We start from the raw sequence: 27,028 nt of genomic DNA, 5'->3' as shown, positions 1-27,028 counted from the left end.
TTCGTTCTGAACAAATGTATTGATACTTCTGAAGCAATTTCCTGAAGGTATGGTCTAATCAATCATGGTGGGGTAGATACGTTAATTTAAACCAAGAAATTAAATTTGTACTTGATTTATCATTTCTGTATTGACATGGATATATTATTATGACTTCTAAAGTCATTAAATTCGAATTGATTACATATTCAATTTCTAACTGATAAAAATGATAATTAGAATTTCGCATTATTTGGGTATAAAAGGTCAATTATTAAGTCGGATTTAGTTTCAATGTGTCCTTCCAATTTAAATAAACACATAATTAACCACTTATTTTAAATTTTTTGAATAATTTGATTAGGAACATGTGAAATCGTGTCCTGCTAGATCATTTGACACGCTAAATTGACTGCTCTAACCGGATTTCACAAAGTAACCCATATTTTGTAACAGTACATTTACGAATACATAATTGATGATTTCACAAGATAAATACCGAAAAATACCCGTTATATCTTAGCAGTATAATATTTTTCTAGCGGATTATATATTGATAATATTGACGTTTCCGTTTATACAAATCAGTGAATCGACATTAATAGACAGTGATCGTGTAAAGAACAATCACGGATTACAGAGGAATAAACTTAATTCTAAGTTGTTTTAAACAAGTGTGTATGTTTGTGCAAATAGAACTAAAACCTGTTTGTGTAAAATGTTGCAGAAGTCTGCTATAAGGAATATTAAATTGAATATTGTGTGTAATGTGAATTAATAAGGTTAAAAATAAAATTCTGGGAAACAATGGAACTGTCAATGACAAAATATTTCAACGCTGTGGCGGACAATAAAAGAATAGATGCTGGATTAAGGTCATACGAATTACGAATTGACGATAATAGAAGAAAGGCTATCAATAGAATTTGGAAGACAAAATTTGACTTGTTGGATGAGCTTGTTCTCATAAACGTAAAAACACCACATTGCCAAAACAACATAACTGACACGACAGAAAACAGAGTGGATTTAAAACGAATGCATCTAGATGATAAACTGTTTAGTTCTAAGCCGATTTCTTTCGGACATAAAAAATCCAAAACACCTATGTCTCCAGTTATAGAAGTTGAAGGAACAGAAGCCGTTTGTTATCCTAACCCAGAAGCCAAACGTGGGCGTCATGTTATGTTGGATAGACGAACTTTAAGGCGTATAGAAGCAGCTAAAGCACATACTACTACACTGCTTAATATTGACCAAGACAGAATTCAAAGAGAAAAATTTAAATATGACCGACTCTCGAGAGGTTTTCAACGCCCATTAACCGCACCAAGAACGAGGAAGCCTGGTGTTCCAAATTGTAATTCTAAAAGACTTTTGAGAAGACCAAAAACTGCTGTCGGCTTTTCGTTCTCGGCAATGAACCTTAGGTGATCTGTAAACTTTTTATTTTGTCTACTCTCCTGTTATGTTATATGGATGATATTTGGTCTAGCTAATTGTATTGAGTCTCCTTTATTACCAAATGATTTGTCATTTGACTTGATCCAAATATTACTGCTACCCTGTTTACTTGTATTTTGACAACAGGAAGTACTCAAATTTCAAAAGAATTTTTCACATTTACATGTAAATGATTTAGTAAAGCCCATGAAGTATCTTATTAGATCGGTTATCTGTACGTTTGAAAATTTAAAAGATTTTTATATGACTTGGAAAATCATATCTAGTTTTGTGTCCATTTATCATAAGGAAAATTAATGTGTTTAAATACTCAATAGGATTTGTAATGTTTGGTGCTATATATTTTATACATCGTACTTATATATTGTTATGAGATATATCTTTTACGTGCAATGTAAATTGTTATATAAGCTTAGCCCTCTTCATGAAATAAACATTTGTGAAGCTCAGAAATCTGGTTTATTTTCTTTCCGCTTGATTACAATTTTGCATTTATATTGCAATTATGACAGTTTTTTTTTAAAAGAAACGATTGATTGATTGTTGGGGTTTAACGCCCGAGCAGCAATATTTCAGCTATATTCAGCCGAAACGAGGGCAAGGAAGATCTATCTTATACTGGGACAACCATTATCCGAATCGGTGATAGTTTTTTTATTCATATGATTTGATACCCTGACAATTATTTCAAATATATTTGAAAATAAAATGCGGAGAGGATAGATTAAAAAGCATAATTAAGAAAAAAATTACCATACGATTTTTTATTGTACGCGTACCGTGCAAAAGTCATAGGTTCCAAAACAAAACAAAACAAAACAAAACAAAACAAAACAAAACAAAACAAAACAAACAGATACAAACAAACAAAAACAAAGAAACAAAAATAAAAACAAAACAAAATCAAAAAGAGAAATAAACAGCTGTTTTTAAGATTTGTACTAAAACGAGATCCTTATGGCACGATGTAGTTATACATGAATAGGTCTATTATAGAGGACCTAATAAATTTTATTTAGAACACATCATATAAAATATAAAGTTTACATAATATCATATGAAATACCAGTATATGCAATCTATATATCTTAAAAAGTTTATGAGATATAGATACTTATAAAACATATTAGGCAGATTTTCTACAAGTCCCTCTCTTTATATTAAAGAATATATGAAAAAGTTTATTGATTTTGACATTATAATAATTTCTCGTAGAAGATTACTCGTTGATCAAACATCTTATGTTTTGAAAGTAAACCAGAAATATTTAATGTTATAATATATTAGACAAATAATCGAACCAGTTATAACATTATCATTTCATTACATGCCACTAAAGACTGACTTCGATATTTCTTCATGTGGCGTATGTAAAAATGACAAACTTAACAGATATGCTTTATTTTTTTTTTTCAACATTACTTGCCAGAATATTGCAGTTAGTGGTTTTTCGTGTTTAACCTTCCAATTTTGTTATGTGTTCCAATTAAAGCATGTGAAAGCCATGGAATATATATTACACTGTTTGTAAGTGAATTACGTTACTAAATCGGTCATCCTCTTTAAGCCAATTATAAACATTCCAATCGGATTTAAATGCACAATTGTTTTCTTATGTATCACCTAAAGGATGTATGAATGGAAATGGGTTGCTAAATTGGCCTTCATCTTTTGCTAATCATGTTTCCAAAGAATAATAAAGAAAACCTATTTTCAATTTAATTTTGTTTCATTATTTTGACTAGATGTTATAAAATATAGAGTATCTTTAAAAAGATAACAATTTTTGAACAAAATATTTGTTTCGCGTTGTGAATTTATTGTTTATCTATCGAATGATATCATTTGAAGCGCAGTTTTGAATAATTGTATGATGCAACTTCTATTATTCAACATGGGTGTCCAGAAGTAACGTAATTCACTACCAAAATACACTGGGCATTTTCGAAATTTCGTACGGGACATAAATCAATCCACCAAGAGCTATCCTATGCGCTTTCTTGCGATTCAAACTTTGTTTTATTGAAATTAAAGCATTTGAATTGTTTTCAGTCTTCAAAATGTCTGGCCGCTTTTCTATACCAATTGGGGCACTTAAACTGAATTTGAATGTACAACAAATTTCAACTAATCTACCAAAAGCTGTTCAAATTGTACAAGGTAAACTGGTTTATAGATTTGTGTAAAAAAATCAACATTGGCATAAAAGAATTAAAACTCGAAGAAATAAAGAAAAAATATATGCTCACTATACGTATATGTACATTGTACAAAACATCAAAGATCAATTACATCATTTTAAAGACAATTAGTCCAAATTAAAAACTTTTGCATTTTGCTATTCAAATTTGATTTGTTTGTTTTGTTTGTTGGGGTTTAACGTCCGAGCAGCAATATTTCAGCTATATTCAGACAATGAACATGAAATGGATGATAAAATGAACATGAAATGAAAAAAAAGGATGGGTCACAGGGATAACAAGGTCGACAAATTTTGATTCCCACTGGAAAAAGGGGGATGGGTAAGGTCGGGCAATTTAGCCTCCTGTGGCGGAGCACAAAGGCTCCTACTCCTATCGAATACCACAGCAGGGTTCTTTAACGTGCGACGAACGTGGCATCTTTCCCAACACGGTGCACCACTATGGTTTGCGGTCAGGTTTTCCGTATTATAGCCTGACAACCCCAGCATGTAACACGCCAGGGGTACCCCATTCCACCACCTGGGGCACACATCCCAGTTGCTCTGTGGGCAGAGCGCCTAGCCCCCGGCTAGGTTTCTGAGCACTATTTAGTCGCCTTTTACGACAAGCTTAGCGCTGCTGCAGGCCTATTCTTTAAACACCCGGACCTGCACGGGGCTTCAAATTTGACCTTACCAAAATATCTTGATTTAAATATTATAAAGCCCATGACGAAAAATTAACAAAATTGAGCCGATAATTGCCCAGCATAAACTAAAGGGGTGATATCATAAACTAATAGGTTCTTACAAAGTTTGAGTAATGTATTCATTGACCCTTTGAACTTTATTGGACTACTTTTACTTTGCGTATTGCGATTGACTATTTTAACCAATGGCAGACACGATCGCGTACACCTGTCATGGACGGACTGCCATAGAAAAAACAAAAACCAAAACGGAAGAACATAATGTTCAAGAAGTATATAACAAGAATAAGTATGGTTTATATGTCAAAGAAACAACAACCCCATGACAACAGATGAAAATGTAATCTATGCGACTTAGCAATAAATGCATTTTATTAGACTGAGAAAAAAAAACATTTTATTCATTATTATGATAAGTTCTCGGATCTCATAGTGGGCTTCCATAAATGTCAGGGGTGGATACAGAGATTTTGAATAACTGGGTTCCAGGTTATTATTTTCTTACCTCCCCTAAATTCTGCATGAAATTAACAAAAATGTTCCAGCAAAAAAAAAGGGGTCCGACCAACGTAACCCCCTGGATCCACAACTAAACGTAGACCCGATAGAAGTAGATGAATCCGAAAAGGCACCGTCTATCTTACATATATGCATATCGAAATTTACAATATATAAAACTAGTATTTTTTTGTATTTTAAAACCACTGGGTCGATACCACTGCTGGTGGACCTGAGGTCCCCGAGGGTATTCACCAATCCAGTAGTCTGTCTTGTCTGACCACGAATAATATATTATATCTATCCTATTTGTGAAATCTTGCAGTATTCCAAATTTTAAAATACGTATAACACCGATGCTTCATTCCTTGAATTGCATATGGTAGAACCTCTCGGTGATGGATTTGGCTTCCTCTTTCGATAGTTTTGGTTATGAGTACTTCTTGTATACAACTAATATTTTGATTATGATCTTCCTACATATTTGATTTAAATGCAGCTGATGAGAGTTTACTCTTTGAAACACGTGTATAGCATATCGAAATTTACAATATATAAAACTGGTATTTTTTTTAGTAAGCCGCATATTTGATAGTGTAAGCAAGCCCCTGTCCTTAGTCTTAATCTAAAAAAAAAAGATATTGCGCAAAATTCCCATAAATCTACGAGATCATTCTTTGGCTGAATAAACTGAGTTTTCAATCTTTTAAGCCGTTCCGATTTTAAATCACCTGAATTTTTATACATTATTTTGCTACACTAAAAACAATAGGTGTAACAAAATCCGGAAGCTTCCTCTAACGCCCGGGTTTGTGTAGGGTTTTATTGTAGGGACTGATTTTCACTTACAGAAATATTTGTATCGCTTAGTGCTGACGCTCAGAGAACCAGATTTACATTTTAATTTCTGAGGATGGCATCTGCACCAGTAACAGTTGCTGTTGAAGCAGCATTAGAGAGCCAGATTCAAGAAGTTCGTGTAGATGGAGAAGGACAAGATATTCAGGAGGTTTATGTACCGTAAGAAGTTATTTAAGTACTTTTCCCACTTACTTTTGTTACTTTGTATGTAATATTTTACTATTTTTAGTTACTTATCATATTATTATCTTTGTTGTGATTGTCTCAGTGATCGAATTTAAGGGAAAATACTTGCTAAATGCAAGTTGAAATTCAATTTTGCTAGTAGAAACTTATTTCCACTTGCTAAAATTTGCTAGTGGAATTCTGTATGTAATATAGGTAAAGTCCAGAAATGGCCCAAAAAACTTAAATTTAGGGAGTGTAAATTTTCAGTACTTGCTAAATGAGTACCATCATGAAACTCCTGAGTTATTATGATGTTTCCATATGCAAATATGAGAAAAGATTTGTTCACTGTATAATAGTTTTCCTTTCCTCTTACATGTAGCATGACATTTTATGAGCAACTCAGTGCCAATGGGCATTTCTAGAAAAGCAGGGATGCTTACTCTACTGGTGCACCTGGTCCATGCTCCCAGTTCTTAGTGGAGCCTGGTTTGCTAAATTGCTTTTGTTTCTTTGGATGTATTCTTTTTGTTCTTTCATGCTCTTTTTTGTTTGTGTGTTTTACCTGTCTCCTTAGCATCCTTTGATTGCGTACTGATGGTTGCTGTTTCAATCCTGGTTCCCCTAATTTCTCTGTCATAATGAACACACTGAGTTTTTAAAAAAATTTAGGAGAAAAAATACTTTGAACATTTGGCTTAGAAGTGACAACTTGGTCTTTGAAATTAAAACCAGATGAAAAGGGTAACTTTGACACCACTTTCTGTTTTCACAAGTAATAACTAAAAAAGATGAATTGTTTACAGTTTCAATTGAAGCAGTATGCTAATTGGTTATAATATGCTATTAAAAATGTAAAATAGTGTATTGAGAAAAGTGGACAGTTCAGGCTATCATAGGATCAGAAAGTTTGAACAGTTACATTGTATTTTGAAAATAAATGAATACTTGTAAACGAGGGAATGTTAAAGCTGCATTAGCTGTCAAATTCGTAATTTTTTTTTTCTGTTGAAATATACCTTAACTTTGAATTATTTCTACTAATTTGTACTTTTCCTATATAATTTCATTTGATATCCACTCATAAAATGCATTAAATACAAGAAATAGGTGTCTATATATTTATTGTCTTGCAAGACAAAAAATCGACCTAGATAAGTTCGTATGCATGTGACTTCTGGTGACCTTAATATGCGCATGTGCTGTAAGGGTCGCTTCTAAAATAACAAATCTGATTGCAAAGAGAAAATGGTTATTCAATGGCAAGGAAGACTGACGGACTCAAGCCAAATAAAAAATAAAAAAAGTTCAAATATAACGCAAGGATCCTTTTGAAATTTACATATTGTGATATAAAGTGGCTCAAATATGGTCATTATTCATTTGAAAACTAATCAAGAAATAGATGAAATGAAATGAAAACAAAACATGTGCTTACCTGTGTAGCCGTTATTGTTATTTTTTTTTACCAAGGTTAAAGTATTTTTAACCCACATGTATGTCCTGTCGGCAATAGATCAGATCTATTGATCTTCTCTGATTGAAAAAAAACATTATTTTCACAGTATTCTGTAGGTATTATTGACATTGATTGCTCCAATTGCAATACTACAAACTTATTTCATTGAATCAGCAAAAATCAGTAGAATCAAAACTGAACAAATTTGACAGTTAATGCAGCTTTAATTTATATAAAAGGCAAGACAAAGAATTTTTTTTTTCCTTTTTAGTAATAGTTGTGAATCTATGGCCATGTATTTTTTTGACAATAAGACAAAGTAAACAAATGTAATGATAAAAAAATATGATAAGACATGTTTTATTCCAATGAAAATAGTTTCAAATCATTTCTTTCAAAGACTAATATTTTACTACTGTAAGTTTATTTTGTATTTTATTTGTGATTTTTACAGTCAACTTTCCATGTCAGAGAACCTTGCAAAGCTAGCAGATAAAATAGATTTTTACAAAGATGAATGTGAGGAAAAAGGAAAACCAACCTCTGAAGGAGAAAAAACAACTGAGGAAGAAAAAACAACGACATTTCAGCCTTCATTGTGGCCATGGGACTCAGTTAGGAATAAACTCAAGTAATTTATTTCATATACATGTATATTTAAAGTATACCATATTGTCGGGCCATTAAGTAATTTATAGTAATTACCACTTTGTCATTCCTGCTATAACATGCCAGTGCTACAAATCTCACCAAACCAGGCAAAGTTTGTTGCCTGAAAATTATAGATTTCTCCCTCTTAAATCATCAAGCTGAATATGTAGTTGCCCTCCAAGAACAAGGATGTAGCCTGATGTCACCTTCAAACTGAGCATCACTGGGCAGGTAAATAAAAAAAGCAATTTCATATCTGTTTTTATAATTAAGAGGCTTATCAGTAACACCTGATCAGAAACTGATTTAATGGTTACAAAATACATTTGTGCAATGATCATAATTCTGTGAATTTGATTGCCCTGACTTTTGTTATTATGCCCCCGTAATGTTCAGTTGGGGTATATTGTTTTACCCCTGTCCGTCTGTCCCATTCAGGGTATATAGTTATTCCACTTAACTCCTCCTACAATATTTAGGGTACAAAGTTGATACTTTGCAGAATTATTAGATATGGATTGAAGATGTGCATATTGTCAGAGTTTTCATTTCTATCAATATTTGACATTTTTATGGATGGTTAGACTTCGTCATTTTGTCACCATTTTGAGTGAATAGGGTACATATATCTATTCCGGATAACAACTCCTACAGTATTTAGGTTAGGAAAGTGATACTTTGCAGAATAATTAGTGTTTGTTCCTGTAGACCTATGCTATCAAATCAGTACATTTTCTACGTCTTTCTCTGATCATAAAATTGTCGCCAATCTAAAGTATCAAAGCTTTTAAGTATAAATTGACCTTTTTATAAGTCAGAAAATAAATGTGGGAGCATCAAATGTTTCTCTTAGACACAACAATCTTCTCATAAATGAATTTTGTCAACGAAAGATTATGTGGTAGCTACATTAAAAGTGCAGGGGCATCCCTTTGTCTAGTGTCTAGTTTTTTTATTGGTTCAGTCAAGATTCTAATTGTTCCACTGGATTAGTCACACCAACAAAAAAAAAAAAAAAAAATTGGGGAGTTGTAAATATCCAATCAAAGTTGAATGGTTAAAGGTAACTCAACTCAGGCCATATGCACATGGCTAAATGACTTGGTAGCCCTGTTACATCATATTCCTTATTGATAAACTCATTTACCATTTGTAAAAAAAAAAACAAAAAAAAACATTAAAAAAATCCCAAAACAATGTTTAATCCATCAGGTAGTGTCCAAAACATTTTGCAGTACCAAAACTGATAAAAAAATGTCTGTCTTTTGTTTACACAATTGTAATTGGCATATGGTTTTATTATAATTCCATAGCATAAAATGTAGAAAATTCACTCTTAATGCTGATTTATGTTTCCACTTCTAGAGCATCATTGACTGAAATGAGCGTTCTTCTTGATGTCTTGAATATTGCCAAAAGGAAGAGCTACATGGTGTTAGATCAGGTCTCTCAACCTTCCCCAGAACCAAAATCAGCAATGCAGTTGGCTTCAAAGAAAAGGGTAAGAAATTATTATAACAATTCTGACATGTTTTTATAAGACCGCAAGAAATTTTGGGGTCATGTAATGGTATCATGCTGTTGTTGTTATCAGTGTTGTTGTCTTTGCTGTATTATTCATTATCTGTAGACACTTCATCTCAGGACAGTGACTTAAGTATAAGTGTATAGATCTTAAAGAAATTAAACTACAAGGTGTCATACCACAAAAGGAACAATTGGTTTTGGTTGGAGGTTGTGACAGTTTAGGAATACAGGGCACAAAGAGGCCAGAAATAAGGCTAGGCATTTTCATGATTTATGGACTTCTGGAGTAAATTTGAATGGATCTCTTTGAAATTATAACACAAGGTGTCATACTGCCAAAGAAAGCCTGGCATTGATTTTGGGAGTTATGACTTGAACAACTTAGAAATTAAGGGCGAAAAAGGGGTCAAAAACAAGCATTTTAATGATGTCAGGATAATAATTTAATTGTGGATGGATTTCTGTGAAATTGGACCACAAGTTTTGTCATACAACAAAAGGAATGCTTGGATCAATTTAAAAGTTTGGGACTCTAACTGATTAGGAATTAGGGGCCAAACACAAGCATTTTCATGATGTCTGGACAATAACTTGGTTAATTGTGAATGGATTGAAAGTCTCTATTTTTTTTAATCTTATGATCATCTAGGAAATAATTTTCTTCAACTGAGTTTTTTACTTTTAAATTAATTTTTGGACATTGAGAAATATGTGTAAAGAAGCAAAATTTGTATGAAGTAGGAAACTGTTTATCTATTGATCTTCAAAACATATTCATGCTTGTAACCCTCCCACATTAGGGGAAGTCTTTCACAAAATCAATGAAAAATTTAAAATTTCCCACATAGAAATGGAAGATTTGTGGTTAGTTTTTGGTCATAATTACTATCTTTTCTTTGAAAAATATGAAATAATTAATTTTTACATAAAAAAATTGTCAGTCAATTGGGAGATTCTCCCACATGAGACAGTCAGTTTTTGAGAATCTCCCACATGATACAGTAAATTGGAAGAATCTCCCACATGGATTGTTCCAAAGGTTAATAGGTTTGCATATCTCTGAAATAAACATTCAGTTAAAACATTTATGAAAAACAGTTATTAATTATGTGGGAAATACAAATTTATGACTACAGTTGTATTTTACGTCATATAATCTTTGAAACTGATTGTGTATGCTACTATTCTCATATAAATAAAAAAAACCTCCAGTGCTTTTAGCACTTTGATTGTTTTTATCCTATAAATCAAACTTTTATTTACCTAATTTTATTTTTATGTTTTAAAGAGCCTTTAAGGAGCAAATCAACATAAAATTATAATGTGATAATTATACATTCTATGAAGGGAATGCACCACCACAACTTGGAGTCTTTATTTTTATTTTTTTTATTTTTTTTTTTTATTTTTTTTTTTTGGGGGGGGGGCACTTTTCTAGACTTACAAAGCTGCATTAATCATAATATAACATGCATTTTACTTCTGAAATTAAATTATATATATGTAACAAAAAAACTAGGAATGACTGACTTGAGACAGGAAGATGTGGTGTGATTATCATACTAGTAAGTATCAATAACATTACTTATGGAATGCATTTCTGATCATACCTTGATTACTGTTTCATTTTTAGGCTCTGTCCACAGCATCAAGTATCTTGATCAATAGTGCTGAAAGATTGGGAAAATCTCAGCAGGAAGGAACCACAAAACCAAATGATTTCCACATTGAACTTCTTAAACTAAGACAGTTATGGAGACTAAAGAAAGTTGGAAATACAATTTTAGGAGATCTAAGTTATAAGACAGGTAATAGTTTTTTGAATCAAAATTATTTTATTCTTTGTAGATTGATTCCCATGTATAGTTTAAATACTGATCCCATCCTTATTTCTGAAATAATTTCTCATACTCTATACTGGAAAATCTGAAGAGTTTTGAGGAAGTTGTGTATTTGTTTTGTCAATATCTTCTTGATTGTAGAAGGTAGTCAGGAAGGTATCTAAGTGCAATTTCGATTGTAAGCTTGCTTTGATATGACTTTTGAGTCAGTAATTTTGCCACACTTTTGATGAATTGTACATTTATTTATTATAGACTACTGATAACATTTATATGCATTTCAAAATGAACTTTTTGTCCATACCTTAAGTGCAAAGTGCTGGGGTTTGTCATAGCAGTCATCACTATTATAAATTTGAACCTTCAGTGTTATATATATCGTGTAAATGCATTGTTTTGTTAAATCATTCTCTTACTCTGGATTTTGGTGAATTTTTGAATAAGGATAGACATAATATGCAAATGTGGGATAGGCAGGAAAAGTTTCTTGATGCTTGTAATAGAAGAAATCCAACTAAAACATTTATACCTTCAGTCTTTTAATAACCCTATGTTTTCAGCTGGATCTCGTTTTTGGCAAGGAGGAACATTCGAAGTTGTAAAGACAACAGGGACTACAGCATCAGATCCTGAGAGCACATCAGTGAGGGGTGGATTAGAGGTTATAATTCCAAATGATCTGAGGGGTGTGGCTTATATACAGGTTGAAGTGAAATCTGTACCAGGTAAACCACTATGAACCTAGATTTTACCTGTAAAACATGTTGTTGCTCAAATCTTCTCAACTGTTAATTAATCTTTTAATTATTTACTCAACATTTTGACATATTGACAAAGGACATATTGCTATAAATAGCTATCTTGTTTTTCATATGACTGCAAATAATTTGTGGCTGTATAATGATTTGATGCAATACTTATCATATAACATTATATGTATGAATCTCCTCTATTTAATGACATGATCAAAGATTACAGTGCTAAGGTAGAATGTGAAGAAAAATATTCCTAAGTCAAAAGAGACATTTAGATCATGCAAAAGTTAATACTTGCATATCATTAAAAATCCATTTACCAGATTAGAAAAAAAAACATACAGTTTTCTTTTTTTAATGACAGATAAAACGGATCTGACCAGTGCAATATTAAGAATGCCATCAGACTTGGGACCAGTTCATACTGGGCCACATTGGCAACAAAAACTTCAAGCTGCTCAAAATGTCTTATTTTGTAAAGAGATATTTTCACAGGTAAACTATGTTGGTATATTCTAGTTGTAAGATTTTGTAATGATTTTTGTTCACAGGTAAACTTTATTAGTATATACTAGTTGAAGAATTTATTAAACAGTTTCCATAGCATTTTGCATTATTCTGGAAGGATAACCTATTGAAATCATTAAAACACTGCAATATATGAACTTCCAAACTATTTGACTTATATGTATTTGATTCTTATTTAATAATCTACCATTAAGATGTTAGGACCACTTGTATTTCTTTATTAATAGGGTTAAGATGTTAGGACCACTTGTATTTCTTTATTAATAGGGTAAAGATGTTAGGACCACTTGTATTTCTTTATTGGCATTGTTTGCTTATTTATCACTTGATTACAGTTAGCAAGAGAAGCTGTTCAGACAAATACATCAGTACCACACTTGGTTGTTGGGAATCAGATCATCACTAACGTAGGTAGCTTATGTAAGCCACGTCACATTATGGTTGGGAATCAAATCATCACTAATGTAGGTTGTTTATGTAAGCCACATCACATTATGGTTTGGAATCAGATCATCACTAACGTAGGTTGTGTATGTAAGCCACGTCACATTATGGTTGGGAATCAGATCGTCACTAACATAGGTTGTTACTATGCTCTTAACTGCCTTGTAATTCACAGTGTGTAAACAAAAAATATCAGTTTTAAGGCTAATTAATTAGGGCCCCACCACTAAAAGTGGAGATAGAGATCACTCCGTCTATCCATGCGTCTGTCCACCTGTTACAAGGTATGTGCTGTAACTTTTTCCTCTTTCCATGTAGGTGTTTGATGTGTGCATGTGGGTAGATCGCCTAAAGACAATGTATTGTGTTTCATGGATGATAGCCTATGACCTTCAACTTTGACCTCAAGGTCAAATTCTGGTTTTTCACTGATAACCTCATGTCTTGGCTGTAACTTTTTTCTTTCCATATAGGCTTTTGATATTTTGCATGTGGATAGATCACCTGAAGACCCATACCATGGATATTGGCCTATGACCTTGAACTTTGACCTTAAGGTCAAATTTCTGTTTTTCAGTTGCAACATTTTGTCCAGGCTGTTACTATATTGTCTTTCGATGTGGGCTTTTGATATTTGGCATGTGGGTAGATCATGTAAAAATGATGTGTTGTGTACCATGGATAGTGGCCTATGACCTTGAACTTTTACTTAAGGTCAAATTTTTGTTTTTTTCGTTTGACAAACTCTTGTCCAGGCTTTTTTGTCTTTCGATGTGGGCTTTTGATATTTGGTATGTGGGTTGATCAGCTAAATCAAATTTGTATATATGGTTTAATTGCGATGGCAGGGCCCACAGAGATGGATTTCATCTCTGTGATTTCTCGTCACATTTGGAATAATATGTGTTGATAAATATACTATGTTTAGGGCAAAGAAAATATTAACAACCTTTTCTGTCTAACTACTTCCTTTAAAGTAGACTTTTGATACAATAAGTCAGATTCTTATAATTTTATGAAATATTAAAACTTAACTACATGTGTAAAAGAATTTTCTGTGGAATATGAGTACAATTATCAACAAGGTACGAAACACAAACAGTTATTGTGGTAAATATTGACATAAATGAATTGTGATAATAAGGATTTGGCCAGTTTTATAAGAAGTTTCTCGAAGGTATTCTATGTGACCATTGTTTTGCCAACTTTGCTTAGCACATTCTCATCTTTTGTTGTCAAGTTTTGAGCAATTTTGTTTCATTGTCATCTTTAGTTATTTGTTTTCAGGTTTTTCCAGGCATTCAGCTCTCCATCATATTGTGTCATTCTACTGGAAAAGATAAAGAGAAAAGAGTATGTATTAATGTTTGTCAGTAACAATTTATGAACTGATGTTTTATTATGTACTGATTGTAGTTAAGCATTTGAAACACTCTTTAATTCTGCATAAATGTCTAGTGTTTACTTAAAGGAAAAGACCATGTTATTGTGCAAGTCATAAATATTGAAACTAATCTGTTAAATATTCATGAAAATTAAATTTAAAAATGATAATTTCCCTTTCTGAACTAATCTCTATTTATGATAAGGGAATTTGAATTTCCTGTGCCTGTGGTCGCAACCGTGATTGTTTGAGCTGTGACCTCTCAGGTTTGTAAAGTGAAAGTAAACAGGTACTAGATAATATCCGCAGAAAGCACAAAGTTGGGACTTTTCCCCTTCAATTTTAACTCAAAAGATACAGAAGAATAGATTAAAGCACAATGTGTAAGCAAATGTTAGACAACACTCAGGGATGATTTTCTTCCATTTTTTAGCGGATTTCCGCTATTTCAATCCAGATTTTACCGTTACCATTTTTTCTTTTTATTGTATATTTACTTCCAGTTATGCCAATTTCCTCTTTGTTGACCTTGTAAAATCATCCCTGTACACTGCCAAACTGCTGGATTTGCAGCTAGAAAGCTAGTATGAGGAAAATCTGATGAGTGTTTGTGTTTCCAGTCTAAAAAACTATTTGTTTTGAATATATCTCCTTTTATCATTTGTGCAGTCATAAGCTTGACAAGACAGCATGTTTTGGTGATCAGAAAAATAGGATCGTAGAAATATCAACATAATATTCTTTGTTTACACATTATATGTGCAGTACTTATATCAGTACCAAATCCACTTAGTGAAGTCATAAGTTAATCTTTAGCTATCAGTAAAAATCAATTAAGTCGGCTTATGATTTTCCTTCAGATAGAAGAGTTTTACAAGATGGCTATCCATATGTATTTCTAAGATTTCAAATTTTGCATTGCCTTGTGCATGTTACAAAAGTGCATTTTGCATTAAAGGTTATTTATTTTCGTTTACATGGGTATGATTTATCATAAGAGCCTAACTTAATGCAAAGGTAGTCTTTCCCTTTAATGGTGTATTATGTTCATTCTCTTTTTCAGTCATCTCCATCACCTCCTAAGTTAGATCATAATCATGTATTAGAACACTCACTCCATCAACTTCTGAGAGAAATGCATCATAAAAATATTCACTATCCACCACCACATCCTGTAACTGCTATGATTGGTGTTAGTAAGAAACGTAGATTGGCTGGGCCTAGTGCCATGAGTCGCAGAGAGCTGCTAGAAATGGCAGATCAGTAAGTCTTTAACATTTTTTGTAAATTTTGAATTCAATAACATCTTTTGGTGTAGCTGTATTCCTTTTCTTACTTACAATCCATGCTTATGGTACTTATTGTTTTTGACAGTAGTATAAGGTTGAATATGAAGGCTTAAAAATTTATGTGTTCCTTGTGTTGGATTTATATCTCCTGAAACTGAACATTTCAACTTTTATTGCATTTTCACGTACAGTTCTTTTACGTTTTCAGAATTTATAATATATGAAAATTGGATTTGCGTTTTCTGCTTTCAGATTTTTTACAATGGAAAAGTATTTTGCAATAATAGGAAATTTTGTTAATCCTACAAATATCTTTTTAACATGTACCTGTGGTATTGTTGGCCTTTTTCAATGTTTCACCATTCTCTTTTCAGTGTATTTGTTTTATTTAAAGTTTGAAAGTTTTGAATGATAAAATAAATGTAACAAACAAAAGTTGAAGTTAGAATTATTAATTTTACGAAGAATAAGAAGAAAGACAAGTCATAAACAATCAACAGCCTTATTTTGGAAGTAATTTAAGGAAAACTATATCACTGGATACATTTAACATTATAGTGGATGAAGAAAATTGATATGATTCATTTAGTAAGAAATGAAAAAGTTTCAGTATTTTTAATACAAAATCTAAACAATTTAATTTTTTTTTTTCAGTGAATCATTGCTTGAACAAGTGATCAAACAGACAAAACATCATGTATTACGCCAGAAGTAAGTTAATTTTTATATAAACCTATATCTGTTGTGAATTAAATACCAGGTACTGGTATGTTTTTTTGTAGTGAAAGGAGTGTAGCAATGAAGCAGCCCATAGCCCTAAGTAATAAAAAATTAAGACCACAAATATTTATAAGATTCATTTTTTGAAATCTTTCTCTTCTTAACATAATATGCAAATATTTAGATATAATTAATAAAACATAGGGCTCAGACAGTAGTTTTTCGCATATATCTCCTAAACCATTAGGTTTGGCTGAATTCTGAATAGTGTTCAGCATGATGAGATCTATCTGTGGTCAAATTTTGGTTTTAATCTGTTAAGCCATGTTGGAGTTATTGCCCTTTTTCAACGATTTTTGCTATTTTTAATGTTATTTCTTTCCAAAATCTTCTCCTCTGACACTGCTTGACCAATTGAAACCAAACTTGGTATGAATGTTTCTGGGGGTATCCTGCATAGAACTGGTATGCGGAAATTGGATTTGTCGAAAACCATTGCTGCCATTTATAAAAATAAAACATAGGGGTCAGACAGTAGTTTTTCACATATATCCCCTAAACTGTTAGGTTTAGCTGAATTCTGACATGGGTAAAAGTGTTCAGCATGTTGAGATCTATCTCTGATCATATTTTGATTTTAATCGGTTAAGCCATGTTGGAGTTACTGCCCTTTTTCAACGATTTTTGCTATTTTTAATGTTATTTCTTTCCAAAATCTTCTCCTCTGACACCACTTGACCAATTGAAATCAAATGTGGTATGAATGTTTCTTGGGGTTGACTGCATAGAACTGATGTGGGGATTTTTGATTCGTCAAAAAACATGGCCACCATTACTAAAAATAGAACATAAGGGTCAGACAGTAGTTTTTCACATATATCTCCTAAACCGTTAGGTTTATCCAAATTTTTTCAATAGCTGAAATGATCCATATTATTAGGACTACAAAAGTCTTCAGACTCCTTGTAGGAGTTATTGCCCTTGAAAGGGGAAAAATGACTTTTTTTAATAGTTTTCAGTCAGTATCTTGAAAACTATGATAGATTAAGAGAAACTTTCAATTGTTGAAAAGATCTTGTGATAGTCCTACCAAAGAGTTCTTTAGTCAAAACTGTTGGACAACTTCTTGTTTAATTTATTGCCTTTGAAAGGCAAAATTCAAGAAGGTGAGCGATTCAGGCTCCTGGGAGCTTCTTGTTTAAATTGTTTTGTGACTACAAAGTTTTGTCACTCGCAGTTTTTTTATTGTTGCTTTCTGCATCTAGTTAAGTCATTAATTTTGCTGAAACTTCAAAGAAAAATCTTGTGAAAGATTTCAGTCACTTTTTCAGAACAATGGCAGTATTAGATAGATATGCTGTGGATTTAAATGACCCACAATTAGCAAACCACTGGAACTGTGTTAACTCAAGCCTAGAGTCTAGCTGTAGAGTATTAATAACATCACAAGGTTATGATCTCAGGTAATAACATCACAAGGTTATGATCTCAGGTAATAACATCTGAAGGTTATGATCTCAGGTAATAACATCTCAAGGTTATGGTCTCAGGTAATTACATCTCAAGGTTATGATCTCAGGTGATTATATCTCAGGGTTATGATCTTGGATAATTGCATCTCAGGGTTATGATCTCAGGTAATTATATCTCAGGATTATGACCTCAGCTGATTATATCTCAGGGTTATGATCTTGGATAATTACATCTCAGGGTTATTATATCAGATAATTATATCTCAGGGTTATTATATCAGATAATTATATCTCAGGGTTATGATCTCAGGTAATAACATCTCAGAGTTATGATCAGAAGTAATTACATCCTTGTGATAGATCTCAGATGATTATATCATAATGATATGGCCTATTATTACATCCCAGGAATATGATCCCAGGTGATTATATCAGAAGGATATGACCTGTAATTGCATCCCAGGGATATGAACTTTGGTAATTACATCCCATGGATATGATCTCGAGTAATTACATCCTAGGGATATGATTTTTGGTAATTACATTCCAGGGATATGATCTATGGTAATTGCATCCTAGGGATATGATCTCGGGTAATTACACCTTAAGTGATTATATCACAAGGATTGTAAGTACAGTAAAACCTGTCTTAACAGAAACCCTGAACTTGAAACCTGTCTAAAATGGATTCCTACTGAAGTCCTTTTATGTTGATTTCAGTAGAAACCTGTAAAAACCATATACCTTCTAAAACCAAACAATTCCTCTTGTCCCAAAAGGGTTCAGTTTAGACAGGTTTCACTGCACAGCCCAGGGATATGATTTTGGATAATTACATCCTAGGGATATGATTTCAGGTAATTACTTCCAAGGGATATGATCACATAAAACATATATCTATACATTTTCTTTTTAGTTTTAAATTTTCTGTGTGTTACCAATTACCTTTTTGGATGCAATTACTTTAAAAACTGATTTGTTTATATAAAGTGTTATGAACTATTCTGTTTTATATTTAAAATTTGTAGAATATATCTCCCTGTCCTGATACTATTGATAAAACACTCCTTGTCAAGATATATCAGTCTGTCTAGCCTATTATTTAGAACATCAACTACTTATGTTACATTTCAGATTATGGCACAGTTTTATGGTTCATATTTATGTTGACAAAATCAAGGTTATTACAAGAGAGGGTAGGATACTGATGTTGTCTTACGAAGAAAAAGAGCTAGAGGATTTCATTATGTGGCAGGTAATAGTCTTCTGGTACATCATCATAATCATGATAATCATGATTAAAGATATTGAATCAATTTCATATTACCACACAAATTTTGTTGCTGTATGATGTTAGGGCAGTATATAATATCTTTGTCCCAAGACAATAACTTTTAAGAAATGGATTTGTGTGAACATTGAACACAAAAGAAAGGTTTGGATGATTTTTTGGGGTTATGACCTTTACTGTTTTGATTGTGTTTGTTTTAATGCCTTAAGTTATTTGAATTTAAGCTGTTTTTCATAACAGAATCATTTTTTAAAGAATTGAAGTGGCCTGATTTTTTTCTTATATATGTTATAGGTTTCACAGCATCAGATCAGTGTTTCCCAAAACTTGTCACGGCTAATGGGGTGGCACATGTTAAATACAACAACAGCTCTTGGTACATCTGATCTAGAAACCTCAGCTACTGCCTCGGCTCTAGTCATGGCATCACCTAACCATAACAAGTAAGTTTTACTGGAATAGTGAAGATATTTGAAGAATTGAGGATTTTAGATATTTGTCTTTTGTTCCAGATATCTGCTTGTATATAATCAGGATCAACATGTTTGACCTTACAAGTATCAGGATAATATATACTGTTATAAATTTTAACAAAATCTATAAACTGACTCCAAATTATTTCCAGTATATTGAAATTTACTTGAAGTAATGACACATAATGAAAGTTGAGTTGCACAACAGAAAATAAGATGTTCTAATATCGCTGTAAAATAATTGAGGTTGTATAACAGTATCATTGATGTCCATAGACTTATTGTGTCCAGACAATAACTCAAGAATATGTACCGGTATATAGATCTTTAAGAAATTGTTCCACAAGGTGTAGTGCCACAAAAGGAAGCCTTAGATTGATTTTAGGGGGTTGTGAATTGAACTGTCTAGGAATTAGGGGCAAATTGTCCAGAAACAAGCATTTTCATTATGTCAAGACAACAACGTCATTGTAAGTGAATGGATTTATTTTGAATTTTTTCATAAGGTGCCACACTAAGGTTCCCCAAAGGAATGCTGGGATAGCTTTTGGGGATTGTGACTTGAACTATTTATGAATAAAGAATTTATGATAAAATATTTTATCACAATCGAAATTCAGAGCTGTATCAAGCTCGAATGATGTGTCCATACTTACCCCAACTGCTCAGGGTTTAATGTCTGGTTGTATCATGCTACATCCTGGCAAAGCTTTTTATTATTTATAATTAAATAATGGAAAACGGTAAGTATCATGTTAAACTTGTTTTAAATGATAATTTAAATTGATTTCCACATCTTGTTGATTGCTTGGATTTATATACTCATACATTTAGTTGAATCATATGAGTATTATTTAATATGTGTACATGGCCTGGACTATATTTATAGTTGTCCAGTGCACTATCTGTTTGGTTGGAATGTCTACATTTTTTTGCATTTTGACTTAATGTCAAGAGAGGCTGCATTTAAGTTGAGTAATTATTTCCAATTTGTAAGAACATGTACTACACGTCTAGGATTTAAAAAAATGATTTGACTCAGGAAAGTAGATGTTAACAGGGGTGGATTCAGGATTTTAGATTAGGGGGGTGCACTGTTAAATTTTCACAGAGCAGAAATATTCTTCTATAGTGGGTTCAATGTAGATATCTTTTGTGGTAAAATTAGCAAGAAATTAAAGTTTCAACAAAAAAATGCCTAAGTCTATCCCTGACAGCCCATGCTTTGTAAATTTTAGAGTGGGACAGATGCCCGTCACACCCCCACCTGAATCCGCTGCTGGTTAATTGCCAAAGGAATAATAGGAATAACTTCTAAATGTTAGACATCAGCCAGACCAGAAAAATAATTATCAGATGCATGGCAATTCTCTAATATATTGTTCTCCTTTTTCAGAGTTGTGGCAGTGAAGAGTGGACCCTCCTCAGGAACAAAAGTGTATTTACAATCTTGTCCCAAAGAAAATAAATATAAGACTCTATCTCTTAGTGAAAAATGGAATTATGTGGGATCTGAGTTTCAGGAAGTGGACATGAGTAAAATTGAAGGAAGAAATTTTCCAGCTAAACTGGAAAGTCTTTTAGCAGTATTGACAAGATAAACATTATTTGCATTGTATGAATAAATGTCTCATAAAATTCTCAGCCTCATTTTGGTGTTTGGTTCACCTGGACTTGAGACCCATGTTAACTATTGCAATCTCTTTGATATGTCCATATACTTCTAAACCTTGCAGAACATGACCTTTTAACCCTTTTTATAAAATTTTACAAAAAAGTTTGAAACTTGCTAAGCTAAGAAAAGAATCCTTGGTTTAACAAAGAGTGTTTGGAAATGTGAAATACCATCTGTGTTGCAAAGTGAAATACATTCTGTGTAGCAAAGTGAAATACCTTCTGTGTAGCAATGTGAAATACCTTCTAAGTAGCAAAATGATGTAAAAAAAGGAATAATAAAAAAGTCAAAAAAGTAAGTTGTGAAGTGGCTTAGTCAACCATGCAAATAAATAAAAAAAGTAAATACAAAAATCGCAGGTAAAACATACTATTGAAGAATGGGAGGCCCAATTTTATTTTGCCTTATGGCCTTAGTCAGGGGCAAATGACACCAGATGAGAAGAGAGGAGAATGAGAACCCAAACTGTCTACACTAAACAAGAAAAGTCATCTGCTTTTTAGAGCCTAAAAAATTTTGGTTCTGAACTTCGTGTGGAAAATGTGCTAGGTTCAAAATTAAAAGAAAATAGTTGACAGAAGATCAAATTTAGAATGTGTCAAAATTGTTATATGGACTGTATTTTGAAATTCATCCCAAACTGGTGGGCAGTTTTAAGAAAACTGTTTATCCTGTTTCCAGCAAGACTGTTACTTGTCTTGTACACTGTGGTTATCCTGACAAAAGTGTTCACTGCTTGGGCAATCTTTTGCATTAATATTAATGCTTTCTTTGTGTTATACAAAGCAACCACCGAATTGGTGATAAGTCCCGACCATGTATATCTTTTTACAGCCACAACGTAAATGACCTGTCCTGACGTGCAAGGGAATCTTTTTAAATTTGAAAACGTTGGTTAGAACGATGACTACGTCGGTTTCCTAAAGTAGAAGTAAATCGACATGTCTAACAATGAAAATCTTAAAATAAGGCACAATTTCAGATTTCCTTTTCTGATGGCGGCGACACGAAGCGAGTCCCGGATGACATGTTTTTGCAGTGACTGGCATTTCTCATCCTTTTCAGGGTATATAGTGATAGGGGTGTCCGTACCTACTTCCTTTCTTCCATTACACAGAGGAGGGCCCAACTGTTGCTCTTCCTACACCACTGAATGGAGTTTAATTTTCACAGCATTTTTATTTCATATTTTGATACCAACAGAGACCTATATTTACAGGGCTATAATACAAATCAATTGGGCCTTTCCCGGCAAAATATGGATTCAGTAATTAAGAAATATGGGGAAATGGGTACTCTTATTATATGCGAATATTAAGTACTGAAATTACGAGTGCAAGAAGTCGCAAACAATAATAGCGACTTAAAAATAGTTACACTGATAAACGAGTGGAAAGAATGGAACAAAAGATGAATGAGCAAATAGGTAAACTTAGAAAGTCAATAACTTCTGTGTCATCAAGAGTATCTGAAATTGAATACAAGTAGCGAACATGGAAAGTAAAGTTCCTGAACTAGATAACAACTTACAGGGAGTGACTTATTTGATCAGGTTAAAACTCAAGTTAAAACCAACACCAGAAATATGATTCATCACCATTCAAGACTAGAAAAACTTCGATATTTTTGCTCCTGAAAAAAATACATGTATCGGATGCAGAAATAGCATCCCTCCGTCGTCGTGTAGAGGAGCTTGGAAAAAACGGTCGCGTCAAAGAAATTGCTAAATGCAGAAGTTCTCAAAATACAACACTCAGTAACCGACTTACTGTGCCGGTCGATGAAAAATAACCTCATTTTCACGAATCTCGCTGCGCAAAAGTTTGAAGACAATGAGTTAAAGCTCTGTCAGTTCATACACGAGCTGTTAGGTATAGAATACCACATTGAGTCCATAGATTCGGTAAGCGGAAGGCCAGTAGTGGCTCGTTTTCTGTACCACAAGGACTTGCGATTTTGGTACTAGAGAATGCTACATGGTTAAAGAATACTCCTTTTGGAATTCACGAACAATGCCCAAAGGTAGTGGAGGAGAAAAGAAAAAAAACTTTACCCTGCTCTAAAAGGCGCTAAAAAGAAAGGTTACAAGGCATACTTGGTAAAGGATAGATTTTTCGTAAATGGATCAATCCACTCAGAAAACCCAATGATTTCAGCAATTAGTGAAAATAGAAATGGATACCGTGATGCGCTACTTTCGACATCGCCTTAGAAATAAGATAGACCATACAAAAGACTTCGGCGGCATGACTCAAGCCCATCTCCTAGTACAGAACGTAAAGGTAGACATAGGGTCCCTTCTCATTAACATCTTGTAAATAAACACTTTGAAAATGAAACTGATAATTCACCATGCAGATATCTGTATTTATTGTTTGTTACATACATGTAGATGTCTTACTGCTGCTACTTCTGACCACCAAATCGCCATTTAAGTGGAAGAGTGGTATTTTGATAACTAGTATGAATACTATAAAAAATTCAAAATGACTACAAGCTTTCTCTGTAACAATAGAGTCGATTTGTGTTATAGTCAGATCTGATATTGAAAAAGTACATCCCAGAATGGACAAAAGTATCAACAGTAAACTGTAAATAGACCAAGATAACATGAATGACACTTGCGATACAGAAAATGTATTACCTGCTAAGAATAATGCTCCAATACTCGATGTTGCTATGAGTGATTCGAACTCCCCAATTTTTCCTGAAAGTGTTACGTGGACGGAGAGCCTCCTCAGGCTAATCGTCCATCTTTCTGAAACTGACGACCCAGATACTATACAACTCCCAGGTTATACATTTTCTATGACAAATGGAAAACAAATTGCAAGTAGACGTTCATATTGAATTATGGATATAAAAATGAATTAGAGGGTTAAGTAAATATTTTAGATAACAATTGCAAATATATTATGTGGTTCAAATGTAGCAAGGAACTTTTAAAAACAGATAAACTTGTAACATTTGGGGTCGTTTACATTCCTCCAGAGTACACAAAATTCTCATCTGAAGATGCCATTTCAGTTATTGAACAGGGATTGTTTACATTCTTAAACAATTCTGATTACATTTGTCTTTGTGACTTTAATGCAAGATCATCTGACAAAAATGACTTTATTGAAATTAATGAAAGTAGACACTCCGACAATAATATTTTACAGAGTTCATAGAAAACTCCTCAAAATTTAAAAAAAAATATTTGAATCCCCTGCAAAGAAAGAGCATGGACAGGGTAAAAAACAAATACGGAAATTTGTTACTTCATTTCAGTAAGGGCAATGATATATTCATTGTAAATGGTAGAGTGGCAATGATCGAGAGCAAAATTTAGATGTGGAAATGCAGGTGTCGTAGATTATGCCATAAGTTGTCCCAAAATGTTGAAATTTTTAAAAGATTTTAACATATTTTAATTAAGTAAGCTCTACTCAGATGTTCACACACCCTTACACATAGCTTTTAATGTAGAAATGTCAAAGGAAAACATTAAAACCGTAGTTAATGATGAAATTAGGGTTAAACCTCGGGAAGCCAACAAAACACGTGACTTCCAATCAAATATCGATATTGACAAAGTACGCGATTAGGAACAAAAGCTCGAAATTGTTCGTCAGGAATTAAATTTATATGAAAACGTGATGAATTCTGTCCTGGAAGGTTTAGGTATCATCCTTGTTTTCTCTGCGGCAAAAACTTTTGGAACTTACCAAAATAAATACGTACTGTTATTGGTGCTTCAAAGTTGACCTTTAGAGGAGACGGGGTGGGAGACGTTAAGAGACAGACGGACAAATCACAAGTTCATTTTATTTCATCAGATGGTCACCAATAATGCCCCAGCATACCTCTCTGTAATTTAGTTCCTGCTTCATATGGTGATACTCATGCTTATAGGCGTAATGCCAACAATTTGATAACGTACCATCAAGAACTAGCTATTGTCATAACAGTTTTCCTCCGTTGTCCACTAGATTGTGGAATAATCTACCGTTTGATATTAGAAATTCCTCTTTATCTTGTTTTAAGAATCATTTGAGAAAGACCCATTCTGTTCCAAAATATGTTAATACCGGTAAAAGGATGTGCCAGATCTATCGTACTAGAATTAGGACCCAGAGTAGTGGACTAAATGCACGCTTGTTTATTAAAAATCTCGTTGAAAATCCTTTTTGTTTGTGTGGTCAAGTTGAAAATTCTGAACACTTCATTTTAGTCTGTGCCCGGTTTGTAGAACACAGACGTCATATGTATGCCCAACTATCTTGTAATCCTATTACTATTGATAGATTACTATTTGGAGATACTAACTTTTTTTGATAATGAAAGTGTCGAAAACTTTCTTGTGATACTAAATTTTATATTGAATACGAGAAGGTTTACTTGATAATCAAATCGGCATTAATATTTCAATAATTAAGTAAGACTGTGTGGCTTCATTGATACATGTTATTCTGTATCATTTGGCTCCAATATTTGGTATATCTGTAATATTGTTTGGTCACCTTTGATTTATATAATTTGTAATTGTTTCATTTATAGCTGTTAATTACCATTTCTGATTATGTTTTCCTGGGAGAGGAATTTGTAAAAGTGTTCGACACGTGTTTTTAAATCCCATTCAGTTCTTTATATATTCATCTGTACTTATCATGTAATATTTCTGAATAAACACTGTTTACACTAAAATAAAAGGCACAGGAATGAAAAGAACAATGGTAATAATATAAAAAATCAAAAATCATGGTTTGATCAAGATTGCAGATTTCTGAGACAGAATTTTAGACAATTTAAACGTTAGATGAAATCAAATCAATCGGATGATTTTTTTTTTCAAATATGAACACAAGCAGAAAGACTATAAAAAAGTTCTTGATGATAAGTATAGAGATTATTGTAAAACTCTGGCAGAGGATATTCAAAATACCTTAAAAACCGTTCCAAGGCATTTTTGGAAAATTCTTGGTAAAAAAAACAAAATACAAAATCAACCAAATATCGATTTAAATACAATTTATGACTTTAAAACAGTTCAATAGACGAAGATGACCAACATTCGGTACCGACTGTCCAAAATGTCCCTACAGAATTTTCAAATGCTTATATAAACAGTTACATTTCTAGAGACGAGATCATTAAATGTATTAACAATCTGAAGAATACTAAGGCATGCGGAGAAGATAAGATAATTAATGAGTATATAAAAAATACATCATATATTTAAATTTCAACTTTGTCTTTGACACAGCAATGTTGCCTAGTAGTTGGTTAGTAGAGATGATTTAACCAATATATAAAAACAAAGGAGATCAGAATGATCCAACAAATTATAGACCGATCACAATTGTAAGCTGTCTCGGAAACCTGTTTACTGCAAGTGATATTAAATGCTAGGTTGAACACTTTTTCCGAGGAGTTTCTTATATTAACGGAAAATCAATGCGGCTTCAGGCAAAAATATTCCACCGTAGATAATATCTTTGCGATCCATATTTTGTTCTAAATTCAAAAATCTAAGCGAAAAAACTTTATTGCGCTTTTATATATTTCAAAAAGGCCTCTGATAAAGCTTGGTGAAACAGACTTTTTTATAATGCTGCAGATCCACGTCGTGTTTACCGCCATAGCGTCATAGTTCTAGCTTCATACGAGATAAA

The 27,028-nt window shown here is 32.8% G+C and overlaps 1 protein-coding gene across 1 annotated transcript; it reads left to right on the top strand.

The window, feature by feature from the left end:
- Window positions 1–5,661: 5,661 nt before the first annotated feature.
- On the top strand, window positions 5,662–21,334 carry LOC148624252 (mediator of RNA polymerase II transcription subunit 17-like). The gene is made up of 14 exons (XM_088566862.1): window positions 5,662–5,853; window positions 7,776–7,952; window positions 9,338–9,473; window positions 11,133–11,307; window positions 11,901–12,065; window positions 12,460–12,590; window positions 12,959–13,030; window positions 14,355–14,420; window positions 15,515–15,714; window positions 16,395–16,451; window positions 17,792–17,923; window positions 19,067–19,187; window positions 19,518–19,666; window positions 21,093–21,334. The coding sequence occupies exons 1-14, from the start codon at window positions 5,747–5,749 to the stop codon at window positions 21,295–21,297; spliced, it is 1,893 nt and encodes a 630-aa protein (XP_088422988.1). The 5' UTR covers window positions 5,662–5,746; the 3' UTR covers window positions 21,298–21,334.
- The last annotated feature ends 5,694 nt before the right edge of the window (window positions 21,335–27,028 follow it).

This window comes from Perna viridis, chromosome 2, assembly GCF_037379345.1.
Source record: "Perna viridis isolate PV_CMFRI_1.1 ecotype Kerala chromosome 2, ASM3737934v1, whole genome shotgun sequence".
Classification (NCBI taxonomy): Eukaryota; Metazoa; Mollusca; class Bivalvia; order Mytilida; family Mytilidae; genus Perna; species Perna viridis.
This window is presented reverse-complemented; position numbering and strand designations above follow the sequence as displayed.

Excerpts from the sequence above, each read along its gene's own strand:
- LOC148624252 (XM_088566862.1), top strand. The coding sequence starts at position 5,747 with ATGGCATCTGCACCAGTAACAGTTGCTGTTGAAGCAGCATTAGAGAGC. Across the intron at positions 14,421-15,514 it reads GAAAAGATAAAGAGAAAAGA|TCATCTCCATCACCTCCTAA; the intron begins GTATGTATTAAT and ends TCTCTTTTTCAG. Across the intron at positions 19,667-21,092 it reads GCATCACCTAACCATAACAA|AGTTGTGGCAGTGAAGAGTG; the intron begins GTAAGTTTTACT and ends CTCCTTTTTCAG.